This window comes from Falco biarmicus, chromosome 8 (assembly GCF_023638135.1).
Source record: "Falco biarmicus isolate bFalBia1 chromosome 8, bFalBia1.pri, whole genome shotgun sequence".
NCBI classification, from domain to species: Eukaryota; Metazoa; Chordata; class Aves; order Falconiformes; family Falconidae; genus Falco; species Falco biarmicus.
Window position 1 is genome coordinate 36,607,394 of NC_079295.1, and position 27,534 is coordinate 36,634,927.

General features: G+C 40.9%; 1 protein-coding gene across 2 annotated transcripts in view; it reads right to left on the reverse strand.

Moving 5' to 3' along the window:
• TMEM163 (transmembrane protein 163) overlaps positions 1 to 25,493 on the reverse strand; it is a 101,792-nt gene extending 76,299 nt beyond the window's left edge. Inside the window, exons 1-2 of one of the 2 annotated variants that reach the window (XM_056348626.1) lie at positions 25,029 to 25,491; positions 19,742 to 19,861 (exon numbers count right to left, since the gene is read on the reverse strand). In XM_056348626.1, coding sequence (XP_056204601.1) covers positions 19,742 to 19,861; positions 25,029 to 25,182 — 274 coding nt within the window. In that variant the 5' untranslated portion in view covers positions 25,183 to 25,491. Of the gene's footprint in view, positions 1 to 19,741; positions 19,862 to 25,028 lie in introns of both variants that reach the window. The other variant, XM_056348627.1, reaches the window with a different exon arrangement.
• Between the last annotated feature and the right edge of the window lie 2,041 nt (positions 25,494 to 27,534).

Here is a 27,534-nt window from a genome sequence, read left to right on the forward strand (position 1 = left end):
AACCTGGGAAGATTAATAACTGTTAGTGACCAAACTTTGTCATCTTTCCATCTGTCAAGTAGACAAGTTTGTCTCAGTATGGAGTAAGAGGGAAATCAGGCTTGCCACACTTCTGTATTGCCGTTAGCCACTGAAAACGGCATCCAGCAGTATTTTTAGGCTTAGCTGTTCAAACAGCCTATGTAAATGAACCCAGGGAACATAAAGGTTATGTCCAGTATATTCCTAAGTGCTGTAAATAAACCTATAGAGAGAAATATATATACTAGTAAATGTTATAACCAAAGCATTGCAGCTTCCTTCTTGTGAATATCTAAACTCATTGTACTCTGAAATAGCTATTTTCACAAGGGAAACAGAATAAATAATATTAATATAAAAATTCCTGTACCATGTCAGGAACACCTCAGCTCGCCATGGTACAGAAACATCACGCAGAATGCCATGCATTAGTGAAAAGGTACATTCCCTTGGCTGCCCAAACACCACGGTCTCAAAAAACCTTTCCAAAAGCTGCCTCTCAGCTGAACAAAACCCATGCAGTCATTTGTCTCTGCAACTGCATTAGAAAAAGCACAACTAGAGAGAAGAAAAACTGAAAAAAAAATTTCATTGCATTGTAGCTGTTGATATGTGAACCGTGTCCCTTTGTCAGACATACCTTTGAGTTTGTTGTGTTCCAAGTCAGCTGGGAAGAGAGAGCCTGGGAAAAGTTTGGGGAAAGTGAGACCCGCATACTTGGGTCTGTTATCAAAAAATAATAATCAAAGCTTTGAAAGTTATTAACAAATACTGAAGACAAACAGACCTCACGTTCTTTAATCAGAGTAATACGATTAGTTTAATAAAAAGAAGTTAAATTCCAGAATGGCATACTTTTTCCAGGCTGGACACACCTTTGAAAGCACCAGCCTTAAACTTTCACTTTTCCGGAAGTGATAGGGAAAGTTGTATGGCACATGCTAAGGCATACACAGCAAACAGACCACCTGCTTCGTTCTCAGCACAGCTCCCCCTGAACAGGCACTTGTCAGAGAAAGCCAACATTTCAGAGATGTCATCTGAACAGTAACTACAGTCTAGGCTGTGCTAGTCTCTTCTGCCAGCATTTCACGTGCACTGATATGCGACACCTTACAGTATTTTAATGGCAATTTGCCTGAATGGCTGTAGTGATGGGGGCAGGAACAAAGATAAAATGAGCTATACAGCAATGCAGACTTTTCTGAAAGCTACAGACCTAAAGCACTTTTCTTACTGGGCAGTGCTAATGGGGTTTAGTAAGTCACTCCTCGTGAATTGTTACTATTTCCATCCACTACTGGAAAAAGGCAACAGAGGGTGTAAAGACTTGGACTATAAAGCAGAGCATGCCAGGGTACAACATAGGATTGAAAAATGATGCTCCTTCCTATAGGTAAGTCAGCGTTACTGTGTACTAAGAAGAAAAATGGCCTGTTTTTATTCTTCTCTACGTTAAAAAAAAAATTAACCTGAATAGCTACATTTTCAACAGTGCTTACTGCTTCTTCTCTGATTCTCAGTGAACACCGTTATATATCAAAGAACATAAGACTTTCAAAACGGACCTAAAATTGCACTTAAAAATCCAAGAACCTAAAATCAAAGGGTGTTTTTCTCATCGTTTTCTCACCAGTCCCCACTGCCTCACAGGCAACATTCCACTCTGTATCATCAGCACTTCCACAAAAAAATAATATAAATTAATTTGTAGACATTCCATAAAATCTCAGCTCACTATAAACCACAGGAATTCACTTAAGTTTCACAGTATGAGTTTGGTTTTTTCAGTTTTCTAAAACTCTTGCTTCCAGACACTATAACACAATAGTCACTCCTGTGCTAATGCACAGTCCTTTTTTGCTCTAACCTTTTGTCCTTCCAGAGAGCAAGAAGCAAAAAAAGCAATGTTTTTCTAAGTAGCCATTAGATTTCTCCCAAAATAAGAATGGGAACAGATGAGGCAATAGAGACATAAAACACTGTTAAATATAATTCTGTGACATGAGGTGTTAGGTTTTGTTCTTCCACTTCGTGTTGAACACCACACCACTGAATCTCAACACAGCAAAATTAACAAGCTATTCATTAACAGAAAACTATATTCAAATTATAGCTTTTATCATAGCAAACAAAGGCAGAAAACATACCCAAAAGCCCATAGAAGCCAAGTGGAATGTTTTTAATGCAGAAAAACAAATACTCCTTGCAATTCCTAATACGGTTACCGAATGACATTCTGGATCTCTTGGAGAAAGAGGAAAAATCCTACAAAAGCTTCCCTATATGAGGGGCCAGGGTTCTCATCCCTACTGCAAATTCCACAGTGTTACACATACGGGTGACACAGAAGCAGGAAGTTTTGATCCCATGCCACCCAACCTCAGTAGGAAGACTGCAGATGATCAAAAAAGACCATATTAAAATTCTGAACGATCTTGATTATTTTATTTAAGTAGATGAATCTAAAAGGAGGAAATTCAACAACACAACATACAACTACATTTAAACTCCTTCAAGATCCTAAGTACCTTCTTCTGTATTTCTGTGATTTCTATAACTGCCTAGCATTGTCATTTTTACCTAAAACTGGTGGAATCCTACACCATATTCTACACTATACCAACACTTAGAAAAACATGTTTTTTCCTGAAAATCTCAAAGCCCAAGACCACTATCTTACTAAGGTTTATGAATACAATATGAGTATCTCAATGAAAACAAAATGAACAATTACATCTATCATTTAAAGTTCTAATTTCTATTTAATTTCTAATATTTAATCTTAAATTAGGATGACTAGAGCTGAATGCAGCCCTCAAAATTCAAATGCGATGTGGTGACAGAAAAATTTAGTGACCTACCAGTACGAGAACTGGAAAATGAATTCAGATTTTCTAGACCTTATCATATGCCTAAGCTAAGAAAATGAACTTGTATTTTTTTTAAAAATCTAGACTTTACAAAGCAGTGAATGAAGCACAGGCAGGAAATGAACACGCTTTGCCTGCTAACTCCATTGTAGGGACAGTATCTAGAGGCAAAGGAACAGAGGAGACATTTAAAGACACTTTACTAATAACTTCTTAAACCACAGTAGCAAGATTTACAGAGCTTGACTGCTTCAGTGAAAATCCCACATCTAAAGCACGAACAATTGCTCACTGGAAGTATCTACATAATGGGAAAATCCTTCTTTGAAGCAGACTGATTCTTAGGTTCATTAGTCCGCTGTTTTCAAACAGCTACAGTGCTTAGTGTACCCTGCATGTTTACTGGTTTCATTTTATTTTGTGGCACCTATGGAATAGGGAATTGGAAAACACAACCTAACTAGCTCTTTTATATATTTTTGTTCTTTGCATTGCATCCAATTTTTTTGCAAAGTCAAATCTTCCCACCTATTGGCGTCACCTTACGTCAAAGGATTTCTATTGATTGTAGTGAAAGTAATGAATACCAAGTGTCTCCTAAACGGGACCCCCCTCATCAACATCTTCTGCTCATCCAGGATGCCGACTTTCCTTATCTTATTTTTTTCAATATCACAAGACACATACCATAGGACAAGAATGTAAAAATCAATTCTGAATGAAGTTACACAAGTGAAATCAAGGCAGATACATTACTGTCAGTAGAAGAGCCACGCATCATCATTAATGAGACACATTTCATTAATTTCCCTGCATCTTACCTAACCTCCTAGTGAAATCATTCTATACGCATACAAAAAGTTAGAACGTAGAAAGCAGATTGTAAATATTTAGGTCTAAAAGGTCTTACATCATGTAGTAATTAATACTTTTTGCAGTTCCAGCTCACTGCAAATGTGAATCCTAGACCATGAGGAAAAGAAAAGCACACCACTTGCATTCCCTCCTAATTGGACTCCCAGAAATGGGCACATTCAAACTGAAGATCAAATCTGCTGCTTTTTGGTACAAAACTGCTACGTAATTGCAAAACCTCCTGTAAAGCACAGGCAGCAATATCACTTCTTAAACTACAGTTAACTGTGAAATGTATCACTTAAATGACAGTTAAATAGATTAGTTACAAGCAAAGGTCAGGCCCTCACGTGTCCTCTACTTTTGGTGAATAACCTATTCATAGTTGCATGAGAGCTTTTAAAAAAAGTAAAAAAGTCATAGCTCAACACCATGAGCATCAGTAAATGCAACTCTTCACCTTCAGAAGTGCCTTTTCTCCAAACATTTCTGAATGTTTCAAAAACTGACAGTCTGGGATGCTTTCTTGAATTAAATCAGTTTTGTATCATTATCTGCCATAAGCAACTTTGCTAACTGTGCCAAGCAACAAGGGAATCGACTGTAGTGCACAAGAGTGCAAGCCTGGTTTTATAACCTTTGTCCCTTAGCTGCCCCAACTCTCCTGAGAGCTTAATTCCTCTGAAACTGAAACCATGTTTTCAAAAACACTACATCCATGCAGAGTAATGCCTTATTACATAGCACTTAGCAAGATGCCAAATAGTTTGTACTCTTGCTTTAAATCCCAGTATCTGCATGCTTGTGTTTATACATTCCTATTAGATTTCCAAACCAAATTATTAGTCCTGCAGCTTCTTTGCAACCCAATTGTACAATCTGTTTTCCCATGTGCCCTGTACTATGTAGGACAGGATGACTGCTTATCACCTCGCCGTTCATAAAGCAGTGTGATGCCAAGTTTGGTGGGTTTTGCTCTGGATTATCTACTTAAGAGAGTCCGTTTCCACCTGTGTTTAGCGTTGACATCACTGGATTTCATCCCTCCTTTCCAACTGGAAGTATGTCTGCTCTCTTGAATTACATGGAAGTCATGGAAACCCTCAGACCCACCTACATTTTTAAGACTGTCATTAAAAGAAAGACTGATTGTTCTCACCTCTATACAGCAAAACAACAGGATTTTACTCTACATGGTAAACCTAAGAATACACAAGGGGAGAGCAAAAACAAAAACGTCCTATCTTTAAAAGCACTCGAGTCATCTGCCCATATGATGACTAGACAAGCCTTTGGCTTTTCTTCATGCCAGGGAAACCAAGCATTGCCAGTGTACATGAGAACAAAGAAACCGGACTGAAGGTAGATCTGTAAACAAAGTCTGTTTCAAAGACTTGACAACCATGACTTGTGACATGTAGGACACCAAAACCTTCTCAGACCTGACCTGTAGGCCCAACAGATTTACTGTTAGCATGTAATTTTCCATCCTTAAGAACTCCTCTGTGTGACTTCCCCTGGGCCTGTAGCATTGCGTGGCGTTGTTGTGACCCAAATACAGGACCTGGCGCTTCTCCTGGTTGAACCTCACACAACCAGCCTTGGACCATGGGCCCAGCCTGCCCAGACACCCATCAGAGCCTTCCTGCCCCCCAGCAGATCAACACTGCACCCCAACACGGTGTCATCTGCAAACTTACTGAGGGTACACTCAAGCCTCTCATCCAGATCGTCAATATTAAATATAACATCTTCTGTTTAAAAATATTAAACGGAACTGGCTCCAATATTGAGCCTTGGGGACACCCCATGTGCCCAGCGCCAGCGGGATGTGACTCCCCCCACCACTGCTCGCCGGGCCCGGCCCTGCGGCAGCTTTTGACCCAGCGCCCAGCACACCCGCCCCAGCCACAGCAGCCGGTTCCTCCGGGAGATGCTGCGGGAGACCCTGGCAAAGGCTTTACGAAGGCCCAGGCACAGCCCCCAGCCCCTCCCGCGCCCGCTGAGGGACTCTCCCTGTCACAGGAGGAGATCGGGGTCCCCGGCAGGACCTGCCTTCCATAACCCCGCGCCGGCTGGGCCGGATCCCCCGGCTGTCCCTCACGTGCCGCGGGATGGCACTCGGGGGGCTCTGCCCCGGCACCTGCCCCGGCACCGAGGTCAGGCTGACAGGCCTGCAGCTCCCCGGATCCCCCCTCCCGCCGGTGGGGTCACCCTGGCTGACCCCCAGCCTGCCGGGACCCCCCGGTGAGCCAGGGCTGCTGGTAAATGGCTGGCAGCGGCGGGGTGAGCGCTCACCCAGCTCCCTCAGCACCCTCAGGTGGGTCCCATCCGGCCCCACAGACCTGTGTGTGTCCAAGTGGAGCAGCAAGTCACTAACCGTTTCCTCCTGGACTACAGGGACCTCAGCTGCTCCTTGTCCCTCTCTTCCAGCTCAGGGTGCTGAGCACCTTGAGGATATTAGATTAGGCAAGACAAGTCTTTCGTACCTGCAGTTCCTCTCCATGCCAGACATCATAATGACAAGTATAAAGCTCAAAAAAGAATAAATCATCACAGAAACAGGTATCTAGTACACTCAATAAGTGATGTGCATTTGATCATGAAAAATGATCAAATGTCATCAGTGATAAGATTGTCTGAATTTTTAAACAAACTTAACACAGTATTTGGGGTGCTTTTTTTTTGTTTGTTTGTTTAAATTGGACTATATTTAGCAAACCTTTTCTCCTGTACTACAGAAGTTTGCACATTATTTTGGCTTGCTTTTCGTAAGAGCAAAATTTTGCAAGGTTTTTTTCTGCTCAGCAGAAAACTGCATTGCAGCAGGAAGCCTATGCAGAAAATGCATACAGCATATAGCAAGAGCAACAAATCACCAAATTCACTAAACTCCAGTGTGCCTAACAGTCACTGCAAAACAGCATTTATTTCACAGTGAACTCTACACATACCAGGAGGAGATACAAAGTGAAACTTTATATGCAGAAAAGTGTTTATCATGGTTCTAAGACAATAGGGAGAGACTGTCTTCTCCATTCTAAAATAGGTGGATACAAACTTTCAGCCACCTAAGAAAACCTTCAGGGATACCATTCTGGTAGACAGAATCTATATTCACTTCGGTAGACTTCCTTAGCCTTCATAAATAGATGCTTGCTTAGTTTTCCAGCTACAAGGATTAGGGGGACATCCTCCAACACCATTGCAATATTTAGGGACATACATGCTGTAGCTAGTCTGACCACTAGACTCCCAATTCACTTTCCTGGGCAAAGCCTCCAAAAATACTCACAACACGGTTACAAATTATGAGCAGATTCTTACAGAGTAGTAAATGCAGTGACCAATCTGTCTATATATCCTGTAAAAGATGTAACTTACCTAGTTTTAGAAGCCCACACCAGGCAAACCCCAAATGCCTGTTCAAATCCTGGCAAAAAGAAAAAAAATTAAGAAAAGAATAAAGGACAAAACATTTGGTAACCTCATGGAATCCAACTCATTCTTGATGCAGCTTTCAGACCTTACTTTTCAACCACAGACTGCTGAGCTTTGTTACAAAAACCTCAGGCTAGGTTTTTCCCAGAAAAAGTAAAAGTACATGCAACAACCCTAGCATACCCTGCAAAAAATAACATCAGACATGCTGGCATAAAAAGTTACACTGAACGTTGGGTCAAACATACAGCTAAAAAACCATGTTCTTTCCTGAAAGTCAAGGCCTCACTAATGTGTTCCTGACAACTACCAATGGTTAAAACCAACTAACTTGCTGCCCAAAGACACTTTAAAATCTTTTAAACTGCCATCCTCTATAAGCATCTCTTCCTTGATCTCAAAAACTTCATGCACTTAGAACTCAAGGCAGGTTATTTCCTAGCTTTCTTTACTTTTTTCCTTCTCAGTAGCACTCATTTGACAGCAGTTTTAAGTTCTAGAAGTTCTTTCCAACATCTATCTGATCAATAAAAATGGTTACTCAAAGAAACAGAGGAAATGTAAGTTTCCCAGCACTGAAAAGTAAATGTTAATAGCATTTACCTTTCTCTACCATCTATGAATGGGGTGGAGGGAGAAAAAAATAAAAAAAAAGAAAAAGATCCATGTCCCTAAGTACTTCACTTCATGAACCTTGAGAGACACTGCACAATGTGAATCTACTCCAACAAAACCCACCACCATACCCAAATGCACAGTCCTGTCCTCTTAACTGTTTAGCAGAGCCTTTACTCTGTTCCAGGTCAGCAGAAGCAGCTAACTGCATCAGCAAAATGCAAACACAAGAGTAACACCACACTCCTCAAAACCCACCACCACAAAACACATCACTCAACTGTGAAGTTACTACTGCCCAGGCCACAACTAGTCTAATACATTTAAACACATCCAATCACAAGCATTACAGCATTGGAAGTTCTGTGAACTTGAAATAGTTTTCACAAGGTAAGCCACGACAAACCATGGAAATTATCCCACAAATCAGTAGGTTCAGTACTGAGATGAAGCAGGCTGCAACCCCTGCCTAGAATTGTACATACAAAATTCAGAACACGTTGTCACTGTGGAAGACCTGGGATACACATAAACGTGTCAACTACTATAGAGCAAAACACTGCAATTTTTTGGCAGAAAATGCAATTTTTTTCATGTATCAAAACCTGATGTGTACAGATGGAGAACAAGCTCACAGCAGTAAAATCATTTTCCCAAGCCTACAAAGAAAGCTTGGGCTATGCCCAGGGTTAGAATAGTCCCTGGAGGAAATTCTTGGCATGGTCTCTGAACCTAGCAGGATGCAAGCTAGTGTTAATTCACCTTTTTTCCTCAGCATTTAAAAATGTCTGCAAAAGTTTAAACAGGCTGCCTTAAGCAAGTATTATCTCACAAAAATGAGACACAAGTGTTACTATCAATAAAATGCTAAAAGAAGCTCTAAGTCTGAAAACACCTCATCCAGTGTAAGTTCATCGTATCATTTGCCATAAGCTTTAGGCCCAGATAAATAAACCCATGGAAGTCAACAGATCTGTGTACGTCAACTGAAGATCTGTCCCTATAAATTACTTTAAGTGTATTTAGGAGATTTCAAGCCTAAACGTTCCATAAGCCATTAAACATTACTTGCAACATTATCCCTTAAATCCAAGTCTTGTTTTCATCCACCAGATGCTTCTCAGCAGGGAAATATACACACGATAACCCAATGAGTACCTCTTAGTGAGAAAGTAACAGCAAAGCTCCCTTTGAGCAGGGTTTGCTTGAGTGTTCACCACGATTCAAAATAACAAAATTGGATCATTTTGCTGCCCATATCACAATATCAGATTTATTATTATTTTTCTTTTACACATACAGAAGCAGTAACAGTGGGTCTCCCACAATCAGAACTCATATGGTAAAGACATATAACTCTGAATTTTAGCTCCCTAACTAGAAATCTGTAGAAATTAATTTGCTAACCTGTTTTTTCATGGCTAGAGACAGAATCGTTAAACAATCTCTCCTTTTCTTGTTGCAGCTAATTAAACACAGAAATATCAAGTCATACTAAATAAAAAGGAGGCATGGTTTATTATTAGTTTCTAACGTGCCACAAAGATAAGCAAACGAATTGGCTCTTTTGGGTACTATTAGTTCCACACAGTTAGACATTATAGTCTGATATATGTTAGTCACAGCAGCCAGTCAGAGAATAGTGATGTCTATCAAGTCGGGAGGTAGACAATAATCTTCCAGGCACACATATTGCCCTCATTCATTCTCTTACAAAACAAGCTAAGACTGATGCCTTTCATCTGCCTTTCTGCATCCCTAGCAGCATGCACTTACACACATGCAAACTGATCAACATAAAGCAATGCTAGTACAGGCTGTCTTACAAGAAAACTGAACAGCACAAGAAAAAGTAACTCTTCGCTATGCAGTTCGGAAGTGACCTGCCACCACTACAATCACTGTCAGTTTTGTCACTAGCTTCTATGTCCATTCCTGGTCTGATGCTGGTTACTTAGCTCCACCCTATGTTTTCCATGGATCTGTTAGAAACTTTTTTTCTAGGATTAACTCAATTCACACCAAATAGGAATTTAACTGTTCCAATCACCACAAATCTATTATTAAATATCTGCAGCCATTTGTTGCGTTGGAATAGCAATTTTATCATGGAAGGATCACAAATCATGCTTTTGATCAAGGCAAAGTAAGTTACGTGGTTTCCACAAAATGCTATTTCTGACTCCTAATTTGGGCTTCAGTATTTCAAGCATACCTTAACTTGTCTATCAGTTTTCTATCAAGCCTCCCATAATGGGAATGCATGGAGCTACTTTTATTTCCCCCAGCTACACATCCTAGCTGACACTGTAGCCTGCATTTCCATTTTATTAAATCTCCCACTGAACGATAATAAATCTTTCTTTCAAAATGTGAGATTTTTCTTTTCAGAGCCTGGGGAAATACTGTCATTCTTTGGCCACTGAAATGTTTCATTAAAAAATGTGATCTGAGGACAATGCACTTAGAGGTATATTTCCTTCACCTTGGTAAACTGAAAAGATACATTATACTTAATGGTACCTTGATAATAATCTATAAAAGCAGAAGATAAACAGTCTTCACATCTGACAAGAAATCTTTGTTTAGGATTCAGCTGAGAATCCTTTTCTGCAGTAGATCTTACTCATGTTCTCAGCATCACACCTAGCATGAAACTGGCCCAGAGATTTCTCCAGAAAGGCACAGTTCACGGTGCAACCAAAAGCCACTTATTCTGCAGCAGTTCCTGGAAGGCAGATGCCTCTTGTCTAACTATTTTTATGGTATTTTTCAGACTATCCCCCTTCCTCTGCAGTTTTTCTGTCTAGCAAAAATACCAGCTGGTTACTTCTGGTCACCCTTCTTTGACTAAGGACTGACTAATCTACTTCTTCTAACTCTGAATCTAAGCTTATCTGTCCCTTTTTCTGCACATCCAGAGAAAAAAGAATGGGTCATACACAAAAGTCAGATGAGATACTTAGGAGCTCTCTGTGGTTCTTCTGGAGAAGGCTGGTTTGTAAATGAAGGTTAGCATCTATTAAAAGTTATCTTCCCTTCCCCAATCTCCAGACCTGGTTTCAGTCTTTACCAAAGACTTAGGATAATCCTAATTTGAACAAAACTAATTTGACCAGGTTGCTCTACCCTTTTAATACAATGTATCAGTTTCCCAATCTTTCAACCTGAAAGACTTGACCAACTGACACTACAGTTGCTTGACAGGATACCAAAATCTATGAATGCAAAACAGAGATCAGAACAACTGCATACCCTTATCATCCGAGTACCATCCCCTCAATGAAAAAAAACCCCAAACCAGAAAAAAAAAACACCAAAAAACACCACCACCAAACAACCCAACCACACAGTATTTTCATCTGTTTTTATTTTAGACAAACATTTGTGTAATATTTTCAGTAACTACAGTAACAGATTGATCAAACCACACACACACACACATCATTTTACAATGCACCAGAAATGCACAGCACTACAGTGGACAAGCACAGCTGTTTAACAGAGCATAATGGGATTCTAGTACAGTTTATCACCTATAACGATAAATAATAGTTTTGTCAAATTAAACAGTAGATTAATTTACCAAACTGAATTTTTCACAAGATCGGTATTAGCTTGCCTTTTCCTCAAAGGAAAAGCATGTATCAAACAGGAGTATCTAGGACACAAGTTTTACACTCGTGCCAGTGGTATTTTCTAGAAACATAAGTGTCCTTCAGTTAATACTGGGTTATTAACCTCAGAAGCGGTAGTGCCATCTAGTCAAACATCACCACCCTCCATTATATTTTCTCCACTACCACTCTACTTATACTCACAGTTTCTCACACACTCCCATTTCTCATCTAGCACCACCATTACTTCACCAGAGTTGGCAACAGGGAAGCACATGTGTCAGCTAAACAACAGTATGCTCTATTGCAATATGCTATAGATCTGCTGGGAGCTATATTGCATTGTAAAAAAAGAAATATTATCTATGTTATTATTTTACTGTTACTGAGTCCTCCTACAGTGCAGGCATACCAAAACAAGATGAGTCATCGGTAAATAAAATTATATACTGAAAAAGTATTAAAATTTATCAAAATTTTCAACTTTCAGGGAAAGGAACTCAAACATTGTTACTGAAAAGTCACAGAAAATAAGTGACAGGTAGTAAACAGCAAGCACTATCAACCTCCCAGTAAAGCAGAAGTTATAAATGTTATTAAAAAATTTAAATCTGGTACAAGTTTACATTTTGTTGTCTACTAAGTTAAAACACACAAACATTTTAAAATTTCTGGCAGAAGTAAAGAAAACCTAAGAAAGTCTGATTTTCATCACTTCCACTGCTGTCAGGGAAGTTTACACATTAGTGCTTTACAACCTAAGAAACTTCAAACAATAAAGTGATACTGTACGATGAATATTAACCATCCATTTTCTTTCATTAATCTTGATTTTCAGCTCCAGAAACAACAAATTACAATGACTTACTGAAAAAACATTTTACTTTTAAGACTGCAGTGATGTTCCTTCAAATGGCAGATGTACAACCACTAACCTATGTTGTATACCTATTAAAAAGCAGCAATTGAGACTCGCACTAGAGGATTATTTAAATTCAATTTTGTACAGAAAAAGTCAAACAGTTTTTTGATGGACAGCAGTTAATACCAATCGCATGTAATAAACCTCATATTACTTCCTTTTTTAACTATTTTTGTCTATTTTTAACCAAGATACACATTTTTCCATCCACTACAAGATAGGGAAGGCTGTAGGGCACATCATTCCTACACCACCCAGTTATTGCCAAGCGGCATGCCTAAAACATTCCCCATTACAAGTTCAGCTCTTCTCCCATATGCAAATTCACCCCCCTACCTACATCTGTCTTTAATGGCACAGCATAATTCCTTCAGAGATATGATTAGGATCCATGACACCAGCTCAATTACTTAACACTGCCTAGTTATTTACCTTATTTGTATATTGTACCTTGCTACACAACTGTATTCTCATAGCTGGAACTTCTGAATCATCAAACACTTAAGTTGCCTTTAATGGAATCCTAGCAGAGATCTGACTGCAAAACTAAAGACCAAATTTCACGTGTCTAAAATGTCCCGCTATAAAATAAATATAATATCTATTAGAATAGGTAAATCATATGTATTTTATATGGTATAAATTAGGTAATATAATATAGATGTTAATTCATTTAAAGGACATTACTGTTCTTACTGGTCTACTGCACAGACTTATTTCAGACTCTTGCACAAAAAAAACCTACCACAGCCTCAGACAGGAAAAATAAAACAACAAAGGAAAGAATTGTGCTAATGATTTTCACACTAAATAGCCTAGACATAAGATACTTGTGTGTACCTCATTCTTCATGAAATGATGTCATAGAGCTAGTTTTCCCTCAAAATCAGCATCCTGTTTTAATTTCAAATTTCTATGGGATGATCTTCTCTCATGAGAAAGGAATCAGCACTTAGCACAAGGAATGATCAAATTACAATTCTCTAATGCAAAACCACAACAGACTCATATGTTTTAAAAGTTAGCATTTAAACAAACTCAGTTGTTTTTGTAACTTCTACCACAGCAACTATTTTTTTAAATTGTTTACTGTTCAAATACATAGACAGAGATCATTATATAGCCTGTTCTAGATTTCACAGACTTCTATCATAATTTTGCCTGCCAACTAAGGAAAAGATTTCATGACGTGTGAAGCATTGCAGATTTTAGACCTGTACTTCTGTTCAACAGCTATCAGTCTTGAACTTGACATCCATATGCTATTTTCTCCTCCCAAGAAAGTCAGAGTTTCGTATGCCTAAAAAAAGATAGGCCCTTACTGGCCTCTCATTTAATTTTCAATGAATTAAAATTGCATTTTACTGTTACTAAGTACAGACTGACCTATGCAAAAGGCTATCTTTTGCCAGTGCTGCACTGGCAATGGATTTTTTTTGTCGTTTAGAACTCTCACTTAACATGGTTAAGACTAAACTCAGTTTTTTACTATAGTGATGCAACTATAACGAAGACAATAGGCTTGGACAAGTGTCACCAATATCAGAATTCTACCTTGGCAATTTAAGATCTATATTTCATTAACACTTCTGTGGGACTACAGCCCTGAAGCATCTGTCTTTTTGTAACTGATATAATTAAATGTCCTGAGAAATATGCAAAATTAGGGACCTGCATACTATCACACAGCAGTTCTATTCTGTATTTAGCCTTTCCTTGGTTTCAAGTGTCTGCATGCTCTTGTGACTTGAAATGTAACTTTGTGAATAAACATAATGCGTTCTACGAAAAATAAAAAAAATCAAAACACACCAAAAAAAACACCTCTTAGGCCTCAGGTCTTTAGGAGTGAGAAATGCAATTCTGTATAGCTCCTGGAAGGGAAAACACAAAGATCAAGACTTTTCATGTGGTCAGTGATCCTGGAGAATTTTAGGTACCCACAGAATCTAAAACAGGCCTGAGTTCTGAATGCCCATCATTTGTCTGAAATTCAGTGACCTTTAAAGCATGCTGAACTGGATATCCAAACTAAAGAGCATCAGAACCATGAGTCTTCACCTACATGCTTTATTAGTAATAGCATTATTATTCACAGCTGCGCCCAGGGTACACTAAGTATTGTACAAACATAAGGGAAAACCCACATAAATTTAATTTTTAAAGCAAGAATAGGAATAGGTCACTGGGAAAATGATGTATTTATCAATAAATTAATATAGTCACTCCCCATCGTGGTTGTCTCAGTAGTACACCTGAGATGAGAAGTGACAGATTACATCAATGCATCCACATCCAAGCATCCAGAGGATAACACCTTCAGTCACTCAATATTTGTCCCAGGTAACTCCATTTGCAGTGCACCAGAGTAGCATAATAAGGGAGGAAAATCAGCAGTCGTCCTACAACTAAACGAAATGAGATTTTATGACTCAATTCAGTCATTCCAATGAAGAAAGTGGACCTAGAACCATACTGTCTAAGGTTTGCTGGTATTTGAATCTGTCAGAGTCAGAACTAGCATGAAGCTTTCATCTGAAAGCAAGCTCTAACCTGAAATTTCTTAGCATATGGACCATGCATTTCAAACAAAATGCCTCTCTAATCCCAGTGTGAAACATCACTTCACTAAACAATTTTTCAGTAATTCATTCTGAAACACAAATGGTTTTGTATACAAAATCAGAATGTCAGTGTCTTTGCATTTACTTGTAATATCTTATCCGTAGGCCACCAATAGCTAATCCTGTAAAATACTCTCACTTTCAGAATCGTATCTACCAAGTTTCCATCTGAGATACTACATAGATTAAAATTCACCTTCTCAAAATAACATCGGGTATTTACTACACCAGACTAAACACCTACCAGGACAAGAGCTCAAATCACAGACCTATTGTTGCACTCAAGTTCTTGGTTATTTCTATAAAACTAAACCCTTTAATATGTCTGTGGTGATCTAAAAGGAGTGATCTCTAAAGCAGCCATGAGGACAGAGCTCACGAGCTGCCTGCTATTTCCCCAGCATTTTGCAAACAGCCCAGCACCAACTCCCTCTCTGATGCATTAGCATGCAGGGCCTATTCAGGCATACTCTGACCACACTGTGGCAGGCTGGCTGCAAGTTCCACCTCACGAAAGCCCTTTACAAAGCCGAGATTTACAACAAAGGCATACATTCTAAATCTTTACTCAATCTCTGACTACAAAGAGCGCTTTTAGTGCAGAATTTGGTCTATATGTTGTTTAGATATATTGATATGACTACTCCACTCACTGTGAAACAATTTTAGCTAATCAAATCAGGAAGATGAACGAACAGGCTACTTTCTGTGAATCACAAGTCTACTGGACAAGAAATACCAGACAGAATGAGAGTTTGTTTTCTGCTCTGAGAATACTACCAGAGGCTAGCTGCTTGAGCAGAAATGAAACTATAACAGCAAAAGCTATATTTGTGTATTTTTCAAAATTATGTTTTAGTAACATAAATGTAAGAAACTAAGAGTAATGGGTTTCAAGACACCAAAGTTCCATTCCACCTGTAATAGTCCCTCATCCTCTATTATGATTCTGAAACCGGGCTCAATGTGAACCTACAATACTGCAGCTACAGGAAGTAGCTATTATGAAATTATTTAGACTCAAGCCTTATACACAAATATATGTTGCAAAAAAAAAAAAAGATGTTCATATTGTTGCTATATTATTTAAAAACAGAAACAACTATATTAAAATTATTATTCCAGCACTCACTTGGGGTGCCAAGGAAGAATTTAATGTTCAGTTTAGTAACTTTTATCATGCTCAGTCTCAGTTTATGACTATATATTTATAAAATGTAAATCCACTCTTCATGAGAATCCTACAAGCATGCATATTTCAGGCAGCATGGAAACGAAGGCTCATCAGCCACTGCCCAGCATCTGACCATAAAAGTACCTCACAGAACCACAAATGTCACTGTAAGAAAGCCTAACTTTCAGCCATTAAAGACAGTATCATAGGGTTCCAGTGACCTCAAGGTTTAAGTCTATAAATATTTTACTGAAGCCTTGTACAACTATATGCTGGACAGCAACACCTTCAACAGCACTCCAAGCCAATGGGACCACAGTGATTACCACACAGTGCAGGAGTTGTATTTAGAGACAGCAGCTGAAACTTTCAAATGGTCTTCTACAAGTACAGCATTTCCGCAGTAAAAGTAAGCATATTAAGTACCTGATAGTAACAGTTCTGTTATATCAGCTAAAGGAGAAAGCTGATTTTATGGTCTGAGTATGTCCTACTTCTCAATATTAGTGAATGAAAGATGACGATTTCATTTTCCCTTAAGCAGCCATTCTGCTACAGCCTAGCCTGGTTTAGCTTTCCAAAGCTAGAGACCAAACATATTTTGATGCATACATCAGCATTTCATCTTCTGCATTCCAGTATTTTAGGCCACAAAACAGCCCATCCCCAAGAGAATACATACTATACACCTGTTACGTAGCTAATATATGACATGTATATAAGTATATCATCATTTGAATTTATACACTGTTCACAGGTTCTTTTTAATACCAAGTCTAACACACCGAGTTTGCATCAAAAGATCTCACCCTCATGCACCATATGTAATAAGGAAACTACTTTATGTATTCAGATCAACTTAAGATTTATCAATCCATTTCAATATTACCAAGTGAAAGAAGATCAGAGTTCAGCTGGGGCATCTTCATAATACCACCAAAAGAAAACATCTCATACCAGTGAAGATAAACCATTCCAGCTTACTCTAATGATGGAAAAATCTAGCATTGGAAGCACCTAGCCTAGTCTTGAAAGGAAGGAAGGTGATCAAGCTGCAGCACCCAAGGGAGGGGGGCAGACCATAAAAAAGGAAAGGTAGTCTAATTACAAACACTTGGTTGGAAAAGGAGGCTCCTGAATCATTTTCGCACTCTCCACACAAACCATGCATATGAGTATCACTCCCCTTAGTATTTTTCTTACCTTCCATGCCTTCCATTTTTTCAGTCACAGTTACCAAGTACTGCCAGTTCCCTGGCCTGTTATCTTTACTATATCATGTGCTGCTGCAAAAGCAGCACCATAAGATACACTTGCAAGAAAGCATTTCAAAGCCTGTAACAGGATAAAACAGAAACTTACAGGAAGAATTTATAGGGGAATCATAAAGAGTAGTGCGAATACAGTCAGTGTAGCCCGACAATTAGCACAGCAGGTCAGCATTTTTCACTGAAATGGAACATCAGGGCTGTATTGCTAACACTTTACTATTACAGACAAGGTAAAACGGAAACAGGATTCTTTAAATAGCAGGTGTTTGCAAAGAATTGGCAGCACCAGACACCCCAAAGTGATAACTAGTAATTTATATCAAACAGGCAGCAAACTCTAGTCACCTGGCATGTTTCCCAACTCATGGATTGGCTAGAGGCACCTGCTAAAAGGACAGCACAAAAGAAGAAAGCAGCCAATGTGAGACAATAAACTGAGCAGAACTGCTGAAGTTGGATGGGGAAATAAAGTGATTCTAGAAGAATCACTGTATTTTCTCAAACAATAAAAAGTTTTAATACTAAGTGTATCAAAAGCCCCGTCAATGCTTTTGTAGCATGTAAGTTAGCTGTCAACTGTCTATTAAGAGATTCCTTTCAGATTTAATATGAGTACGTGTGCTGATTCCTCTTCTATTCTTCATGAATTTAGCCTCTTCAAACCACAAGAGAAGGTACATTCAAAAAACATACAATTAGTCTACTACTAACTGCTGATCTCACTACTTCAATGCCTATCCACTGCAGCTGAGTATGCAGTCACAATATATCCAGGCAGGTACTACCTTCTCTGCTGTTTCTTTTCTGTAGGATTTCTACCAGACTGCCACAAATAAGGAAAACAGAAAATAAAAGCTTTCAGGTAGTCTAACTAGTCTTGCAAAACGTTTAAAAAGACCCTTTTAAAAGAAACGGAGGGTTTAGTTACCCATATTATACTTATGTCTTGCAACTCTGGTAAATGAAAGCGTAAAATAAAATTAAGTCATTTCAATATTCCCTAAAATTATACTGTTAATAGTAACAAAGTTATTTTTTTGTAACACAGTATTTACTTTTATGTTACTTCAGTAGCAAAGACAGACTATTGAATTTTCATGAAGCAGAACAAAATGGGAACTCACAGTGTCCGACTTTCTGGTTAACATTCAAATTCTTTACAGTGTTAGATTCTGCTTTTAAGTGTTCCTTCTCTTTTATCTTTTCTCTTTTTTTTTTCATCAAGTTATTGTACCTGTGTTTCTATATAAATCACTCCAAATCAATATACATTGAGTTTTCAGAGACCATTTGGTCAGATTCTAATAATCTCTCCTGGGAGCTGACACCAACTTCCAGCAGCAGGTCGTATGCTGCAGATTAGAATAATAAAACACATGCTGCTGCAGCTTCAATAAAAACAAAAAGAAAGAACAAAAAAAAAGAACACAAGTCTGTCTTTATCAAGCTGAAGAATGATGCTTTGAGACATCTTAGATGTCTTGTCTTCTAGACAGCTTTCCTTTTCTTTATATAAACATGTAAATCCAGTCACTTCGGGTTTTCCTTCTTTTAAACAAAGAATGTGCCATTGGAAAGATTTTGTTCCAGATTCCACATTTCTTTTTGTCCTTACAGTAACACAGTGTCACGTAATTGACCAAGACAGAAAGCTGGTATTTTACAAATTTGCATTGAACTAAAATATATCTTTATCTACACAATGTTAACATTTGTTCCTATTTTGAAATAAAAGAAATATATTTAATTTCTTCCATATAAAAGGGGTTTGTTTGGGGTTTTCTTTCAAATTCTTTGTGTAAAGGTAAACTAGACAATAGTCTTGAAACTTAAAGAAAAACACTGGCTTAAAAAAAAACTGGTATTTGTCCTCCAGATTAGCATTATGTTAGGGCATCTTTCAGTGTAACACAGATAAATTATATATTTCTCTCTTACCATTCACTATTCTTTATTATAGAATTCCCACTACAGATCCCAGGTGTATTAAGACTTGTCATATTTGACCTCTTTGGTTAAAGGCAATCCACTGCATAATGACTTTTACACTATTCTGTAAAATGAACAGTTCCACATGCACAAATGCTAGCAGGAATCAACATCTCCTGTTTCTTTCTCCGACCTTCAACAACCCTATCCACTGCATAAAAAAACCAACATTTTTACTAATTTATAAGCACCATGCAGACACAGGCAGACTAGAGAGAAACCTCTTTAGCAGTTGTGAAGAAAAAACATAAGAAAGCTTCCACAGAGAGAAATTCTGAAAGCCCAAAAGAAAAACAAAAAGGAAGAGGTGTGAAGATTTAAAATATTCCCAATACTCACTGAAAGCAGCCACTGCAAGAGCCAGTGTGACAATAATGGAGACCCAGGAAACCCACAATGCCTTCTTTCTGTAGCTTTGAGCTTCATGAGGTTTTAGCCTTGTACTGCTTTCTAGTAAACCTGATAAGCAATAAGCAAAGAGGGTATGAACAATACATTGCTCCTTTTAAAAACACAACTGTGTTAGTTCAGACCTAGATCACATATTTACATTCTATATTACATATAGAATCAATACAGAATCAAATCCTGCTCACATTATTAGTTAAGTGAATGAAGCCACCAGAAACACGAGCAAGCAAGGAGAGCACACACAAGTTGTTTTGATTTCACATAGAAAGACCCCCACACCAATCACTTTAAAAGAGTACTGCAATTGTAGGGCACTTACAGAAATTCACGTTGCTGACATTTTCTACTTGTACATCTACACAAGAAAGGGCTCAGTCCTAAGCTCACTCCGATCAAAACTCATTTCAGAACTTCAGGACCCTGAGCATAATTAACACAGGAGAAAAACTCATGCTCACCAGTCTCTGCGAAATAACCTACCAATGCACAGAAATACTGCACATATTGAGCACTGAAGTAGTGGCAGGCATACTTTAGAATCAAAGCTATCACAGTTGAAAAAAGCCTCTTGAAGCATAATGTCCTTCATGTGAGATATGAATACATCCCCATCTAGAACAAAGTGAAGAACCAGTTCTGTCCTTACTGCAATCAGCACGAAGTCTGTTAAACACAAGAGAATGGGATTTCTTTCTGTCTTTTTTGATGCTATCCATTTGTGGAAGTCTTTTGTCTACTCAAATCACAGTGAAGAATTCAGGTTAAAAATAAAGAAAACAACAACATTCTTTCATTTTCATTTTCAGCCTTAAGTCACTTTCAAAATGCACTCACAATTCAACATATTTGCCTCCTGTATATCCCAGCCAGATTCTTTTGTGCTTAATATATTCATCTAATTTGAAACATACGTTCTTTTTCACCAGCAAGTTCCAGCTCAAACCTGCTTAACTGAAGAGAACGCCTGATGGTTTTTATCTTTCTTAATGAATTACTCCAGAAAATGTGGGTGCCTCCTCTTAGATGATGATCACTTTTCAGAGGGACTTGCCTGCACTGAGTGCATTGAACTGGGGCACTGGTTTAAAAGCGCAACCTTTCAGTAGCTGGCTAATGTCTTAGACAAAGGGTTGAGAACAGGGGCTCTGGCAGACTCAGCAGCAGATTAAAACATTAACAGCTGAAGCTGTTACTATGCTCACCTTCCCCAATTTTCTCTCTGATGGCTATTGCCACTTTCAAGGCAGGTACACCTGATCCAGCTACCAGCATACTCCTGAACCCACACCTTGTTTAACCAAGTTTATTAACTTTAACAGTTATTAATTTCAGCTGACTGTAACATACTGGCTGAAAACTGCAATGGGTTTGGAATCAATTCAGAAGTGAATCAGACATCTCTGCCTCAGGGGCAGCAATGTGTCAGCAGAGGGACAGGCATCCAGGGGTGGTAGCAATTCAAGCCACCAGATTTTACTCTGCCACTTGAAGTCTGTCAAAACTATTGGTTCTAATCCTAGCATAATTGGTGGGATTCATGCTGTCTTGGAAAAATTCTTCATACTTTTTTCACCTCAATTACAATGAAGCAGAGAGAGTTTCTTTATAGTACTTCAGAAAACCACTGTGCAAATTTCATGCTTGTACTGGGTTTTAGAAAATTTAAAATATTACTTCACTTCTGTGCTACACAATCCCTTCTTTATGAATCGAAAAGAATTTACGAACTTGCATGCACTAGGGCCCATATTGAAATTATGTCTGTTTCTTATAAGGTGAGTTCTTTGTCTGTTTAACACATGAAAACTACCAGATGATAACCCTGAAAGGTTTGAGTCTTTTACTGATAGTACTGCACAGCTATTTCTCACATAACCCATTTTCACTTGTGTGAAGAACTTCCCCCCCCCCCCCCCCCCCAGTGTTTGACCTGTCTTCTGCCGCTACATATAATGGTGCACAGTTTAATTGCTGTCTGATATGAGGTAATTTAACAATACATAGTGAAATATAGGAGAGATTTCTACTAACAGAACCATTGAGAGAACACATCTTCTCGCATTTTGTGTGTTTGCCCTTCCCACCCCCTCCCCAAACCAAGGTTTTTAAATTACAGCCCAAATCTTATTGGAATGTAAAGCAAAGTAGATTTTCTCAGGCAATTTTGATTCTCAGTATTTCAAACCTCAAATAAACACAGATCAGAATGACAGACATCCTCAACTGTTTCTTTCTTTAAAGACATCCTATAATTCACGGCTACAGCTCACTATTACCTGGGAAGTCCAACACACACAGTTGATACTTACAAATCAAATAATACCCCAATTAAATTGAGAAATTAATAATAAGCCACACAGCTCGTGCAGCACTGCTGATTACTATTCACGTCAAGCACGTGTCCAGTATGACAGAGACTGCAATCCTTATAAAACTGAACCACTTGTGCTCTGTGTGTGTGTGTCTTTCTCTCTCTCAAAATGGCTGTCAGAGATATGATCTCTTCCTTCCAAAATAATTCAAACAAATTTCTCTATTTACAATTTTCATCCCTGAGAAAGACCTTATTATTCTTACAAGTGTCCTAGGGGACAGCAGACAAAAATACGAACTCATTCACGTGACTGCCAAGCCCGCAGCATTAAAATTATTTAGAAGCAACAACAGCTCATTAATTTACACACAACACCACAATTCACAACATAAACCTCCATATTTTTTCCACTGCCCATAAGAAAACAAGTTTTAAGCACCCACAGGAGGCTGAAAGATAATTTTTTGGTATGACCTGCATTGCTACAAAAATAAAAAGCTTGTATCTACTGATAAAATTCCTCCACCCTAAAATTAACATATTGAGTAATTTTATTGCCATTATTTTATTTAACACACAGATATCCTTAAGGTAAAGAAAAGATGAGCTGGTTAAATCCACTGGATTTTTACTTTATCTTTCAGTACCTTCGTATATTAACAGATTTTCTTCCCATAAAAAAATCAGAAGGAGAAAAAACCTGCCTAACAGTTGCAGAACACAAGCTTGGCATATTTGTGAAGTGATTCTAGGATATTCTTTACCATATGCTGACTTACCAGAAGTACTTTTCTATTTGGCTAAAGGATCATTTTAAAATGTCAAGTTAGAATTTGTGGAAGAGATAAGGCTAATAGAAAAGTTGTTCACCTAAGATGTTAATTCAAGGACCCCATCCACAAAATTATCACTGATGTTGGATCTAGCTCTTGAAGAGCAAATATCTTGTTCCAAAATTTAGGGTTAGTTTTTATTTTTAGCAAACATGGAAGTATCATCTCTATAACTGGATCGGCTATGATTCATTGGAAAGGATCATAAGAAGAAGTACAATCTAAAAGGACAGACTGTAACAATTTCAACAGGGACAACCTGCAAAAAGCATACCAGATTTTCCTCCACAACGACCGGGAATTATCCTGGTAGATGGAATCGGTCAATGACTATAGCAAAGGCTGAAAGAAAGCTACTGCAAGGGCCATAGAAAAGAGAGTGAAGGCAGAGAAGGAAATAAAATCAGCAGCTTTAGTCTTGTCTCTCTCCTAGGAATAGGTAGGGTCAGGTACAACAGATGCTCTCTCTCTTTGGAATTACCCTTAATGCCAAAAGGGCGAGATTTCCCCTTTAGCTCTGTCATACTGGGCACAAACGAAAAATTTCTGTAATCAAACTTCTGTATTTGAACCATAATCAAAATTCCTGGTTTGCGTTATTTAAAACGAAACTGAAGCCTCCAACTGCCCTCAGTCACAATGCCTATTCTGTGCCATGGGTGGTGGCAGCCAGGGTACCCCTGGAAAAAGGGCTGTCCCCAGCCCTGGCATGACTGACACCTGTCAGGGGAGATGGTGACTGCTCTTCCCCCTTACTTCTGTACTTCGTGTCTAGGATCTGTGAGCAGGCACAGGCATTTGGAAAGCTGAGGAAAGAACAGGAGATACAGCGGTTACGTGTAGGGTGGGATGAACATCAAGAGCACAAAAGAGGGGCTGAAAGCAGAAAGAGAAAGGGCAACAGAGAGGCTAAGGAAAGCCTATACGTGACATAAAAAATGGTGACAAATTGTGTGGAAGAGGAGCCTTGAGGTGCTGTGGAGGGCAGGGCAATGGGGAGGGTTAAAATGGCAGCTGCTTTTATGGGCAGCAGGTAAGCGAGTGCCTCACACCCTGAACAGATGTCCAACAAAGGTGTGCTTCACATTAGAGTAACACGGTTTGGGAGCAGGCAGCTTCCCATGTCTGGTCTGATATGTAGGTAAATAATAAAAAACGAGTTATGTGGAAGCACGTTACACGGTAAGGGAAAGGAGACGAGAAGTAAGATAGGCGCCCTGGCTTCGCGACCACCACAGAAACGCCGCGTTATGCCCCCCGGTCGGCAGGCGGCCGCCACAAGCCCCGCGGGCAGGTAACCCTAGCGGCCTCCCTCCGTCCCCTCAGCGGCGACAGAGCCTCCGGCACCGCCCGCTCCGCCCGGGAGCCTCCTGGGCCCCGCCGCCACCTGCGCCCCGGGGCCGCGCTGTGGAGCGGGAGCGGCGCCATGTGCCGCCGCCCCCCGCCCCCGCTCCCCCGCCAGGCCGGCAAGTTTTCGGGCCAGGTGGGGACAGCCACGAATAGAGTTGATAAAAATATTCTGAAGCTGTCGCGGGGGTGCTGGCACGAGAACTAAAACGGGGGAAAGCTTCGAGGGCGGCGGGGGTGGGGGGGGCGTTAAGCGAGTGCCGGCGGCGGGCTGAGGGGCGGCCGGGGGCGCTCAGGCGGCGGCAGGGGCCGGGCGGGAGCGGGGCCTGCAGGCCCTCACGCCGCGGGAGGCCGGGGCTGCGGCGGGGCGAGCGAGGGGGTCCGGGGGAGCCCGGCGCGCTGGGGAGCACGGCGAGCGGCTGCGAGAGCGGAGCGGCTGCCGGAGGCAGCCAGGAGGGCAGGAGCCGGTGTGGGGCTGCCGGGGGTGAAGAAGAGGGGGCGGGAAGAGCTGGTGTGGCTGAGAGAGGGGGAGGGAGGGTGTGGGTCCAGGAGAGCCAGGCGAGAGGGTGCTGCAGGGAGGGTGCTGCAGGGAGGGTGCAGGAAAAGCTGTCGGGGGTGGGTGTTAGGCGCCTCGATACGCAGGGGAGGCGATGGGGCATGCCACTGGGGGGGACAGCGTGCAGGAGGGCGGGTGCGGGGCGAGGGACGGGCGGGTGCTCACCTCTGTCCTCCAGCCCCTCGCTGAACTGCCCGCTCTCCCCGATCCGCAGCTGCTCCTGCTGCTGCTCCCGGGGAGGTACTGGCGGGCTGGCGCCGGGGGGTTGCACGATGGCGGGGTCCGGAGTGGTGTCCAGGGGGGCAGCGGACGGCTCCATTTCTTGCGGGGCGGCGGGAAGCGGCTGGCGGCTGTGACAGCGAAGCGAGGAGCGAGCGGAGCATCCAGCCCGGGTGCGAGCCCGGTGAGAAGGAGGAGACTCCGGCTCAGAGCATCAGGGAGACGAGGACAGGCAGCAAACAAACTCCTCCGGCTGCTCCCCGCCAGTCGCTCCCCGCGGCCGCCTCATCACTAACCTCGCCGGCGGCGGAGGGGGGGGGGCAGGTGGGAGCGCGGTGCCGCCTCTCCGCGCCGCCCGTCCCCTCCCCGCCCCAGCGGGAGCATCCCGGGCGGCGGGCGCGGCGCCGCAGGGGAGCGGGGGCCGGGGCAGGGCGGGCTCGTCCCCGCGCCGAGCGGCGTGAGGGGACTGCGGGGGCGGGAAGGGCTCTGGCGAGTCGCCCTCAGGGGCTTCTCGCCCCCGAGAGCCCGCGGGCACCTGCGAAAGGTGCGGCAGGACCTTGGGCTCCATGTGCGTCCCCGGGGTGGGCCTGTCAGCCTCCCCATAGCGGGCTCTGCCACCTCCGCCTCCCGGGACCGGCCCTCAGGGGGTGAGTCGGCCAGCGGCTGCTCAAGGCCCATCGCTTCACCGCCCTTCAGGCAGGTGAAGACCCAGCGCGCCCCTTTGTTGGGGATTTGCACCTTCTCCATCCCCTGTACCCCTTTTCCAGGATCGGCGCCGAGCCACCACACAGACGCACCTCTCAGACCCCCCAGCACTGATGTCTGGTTACGCTGCCAGTTGGTTTTACCAGTATCAGCCTAAAAACAGGCCTAGAACACGCAGAAGTCTGGTGCTGAGGCATGGCATTAGAGCTGGAGACCTGCTGGTGTTCAGGGCCGTTCTGGGTTCGCTCACCTGCCGTTCTTCGAGCTGGAGAAGAATGTAGGGGAAAAGCTAAAACCTTAGGAGAGCAGAAATGTAAAAAAAAAAAAAAAAATTACTGATAGATCTGTGCCAGAGCTGCTTTCATCTCCGCTGGTTTCTAATGACTAGATGGAGAGGTGCAAATAAACAAAAGCATTTTCTGTGCTAGCACAGTCTCCCGACCACGTGCTTACTAGCATGCAGATAAATTTTGAAACTGCATTGTGTTTTGACTTGAGTCTAGGAAAATATCGGAATTGGACATCGCAGCCCAAGTCCTCAGCTGACATGTATGGATATAATCCCCATTTAAGGTGTATGAAGAACAGGTTGCTTTTCTCTTTTGAGAAATTAGCAGATTTGGGGAGTATAAAAAGGCCAACAGGAAATTAATATCTGTGATTTTACAAGCTGTCAGAATCTTGAAAAAAAGTTTTGTAGTAGTTTAGTAATACCTGTTTGGGAATGGTTAGTTAAACATTACTACCAAGATGTCTTGTTTTTTTAAAAATGCCTCTTAATGCTGTATGCTAATTTCAAAATTCTTTTCAGCTCTATTTTCAAGCATTAATTATTTGAAAAAGTAACAAAGGAAATGGGAAGGTAAGCGACATAACTTTTTAGAAACTTACTTGCATTCTGGCAACCTTGTGGAATGGAGGTGCCTATTGTGGTGTGAGGGACTGGTGTTTGCTTTTACCTAATCTTACAATTTCTTTGTGTATTGTCTACCATACCTACTGTATGAAATGTTTTTGAAGTCTTCATGCCTCTCACCTAAATTTCATCTTCACCTTTAGCTATCCTACCCTGCTTTGTAATACCAGAGCTCTTGCTCTTCTAATTGGATTGGTGTCAATATAAATATAAACAATACCAAAAGTATTTTCTTTTTCCTCATAAAATGGATAGTAAATTACCAAGTGCCTGTTTGATGTTAATGTCAAAAGAGGTTCTCATGTGCATAAGCTATCACAAATGAGTTCTTTTTGAGGCTAGTAGTGATTTGGGGGGTTGGGCTGCATTGGGAGGGATTGGAAACTAGTAATTCCATAAAACATATAAGATAATTTTCTTTATGGGCAGTTTGTTAAGCTCTGGTGAACATGAACCTTCAAGACAGGAGAGAAGATCTGTACATGTATGCATGTGAGAGATGAATGAAAGGTAGAAAAGACTTACCTTTTGGTACTTGCCATAAATCATAGATTGTCACGTCTCTCTGTCACTTAAAATGTCTTCGTAAAGTGAGAATCCTTCCATGAGTAGAGCCAGTTTTGTCACCTAGTCAGAGACAAGGGATTTGGGCCGAATCACTTTTCAGGATCTGGCAGGGATATAGAAACCTTTGGTGACTCAGTTTGGAGAGACACTCTCCCATGCAGAGTGCATCCAGCACAAGCTATGAAGAGTTCCTTGAAATCGTTGCAATGGATATAATGCTCCCTAATGCAATTATTGCAGGGCCCTTCTTCTTATAGGGAGATA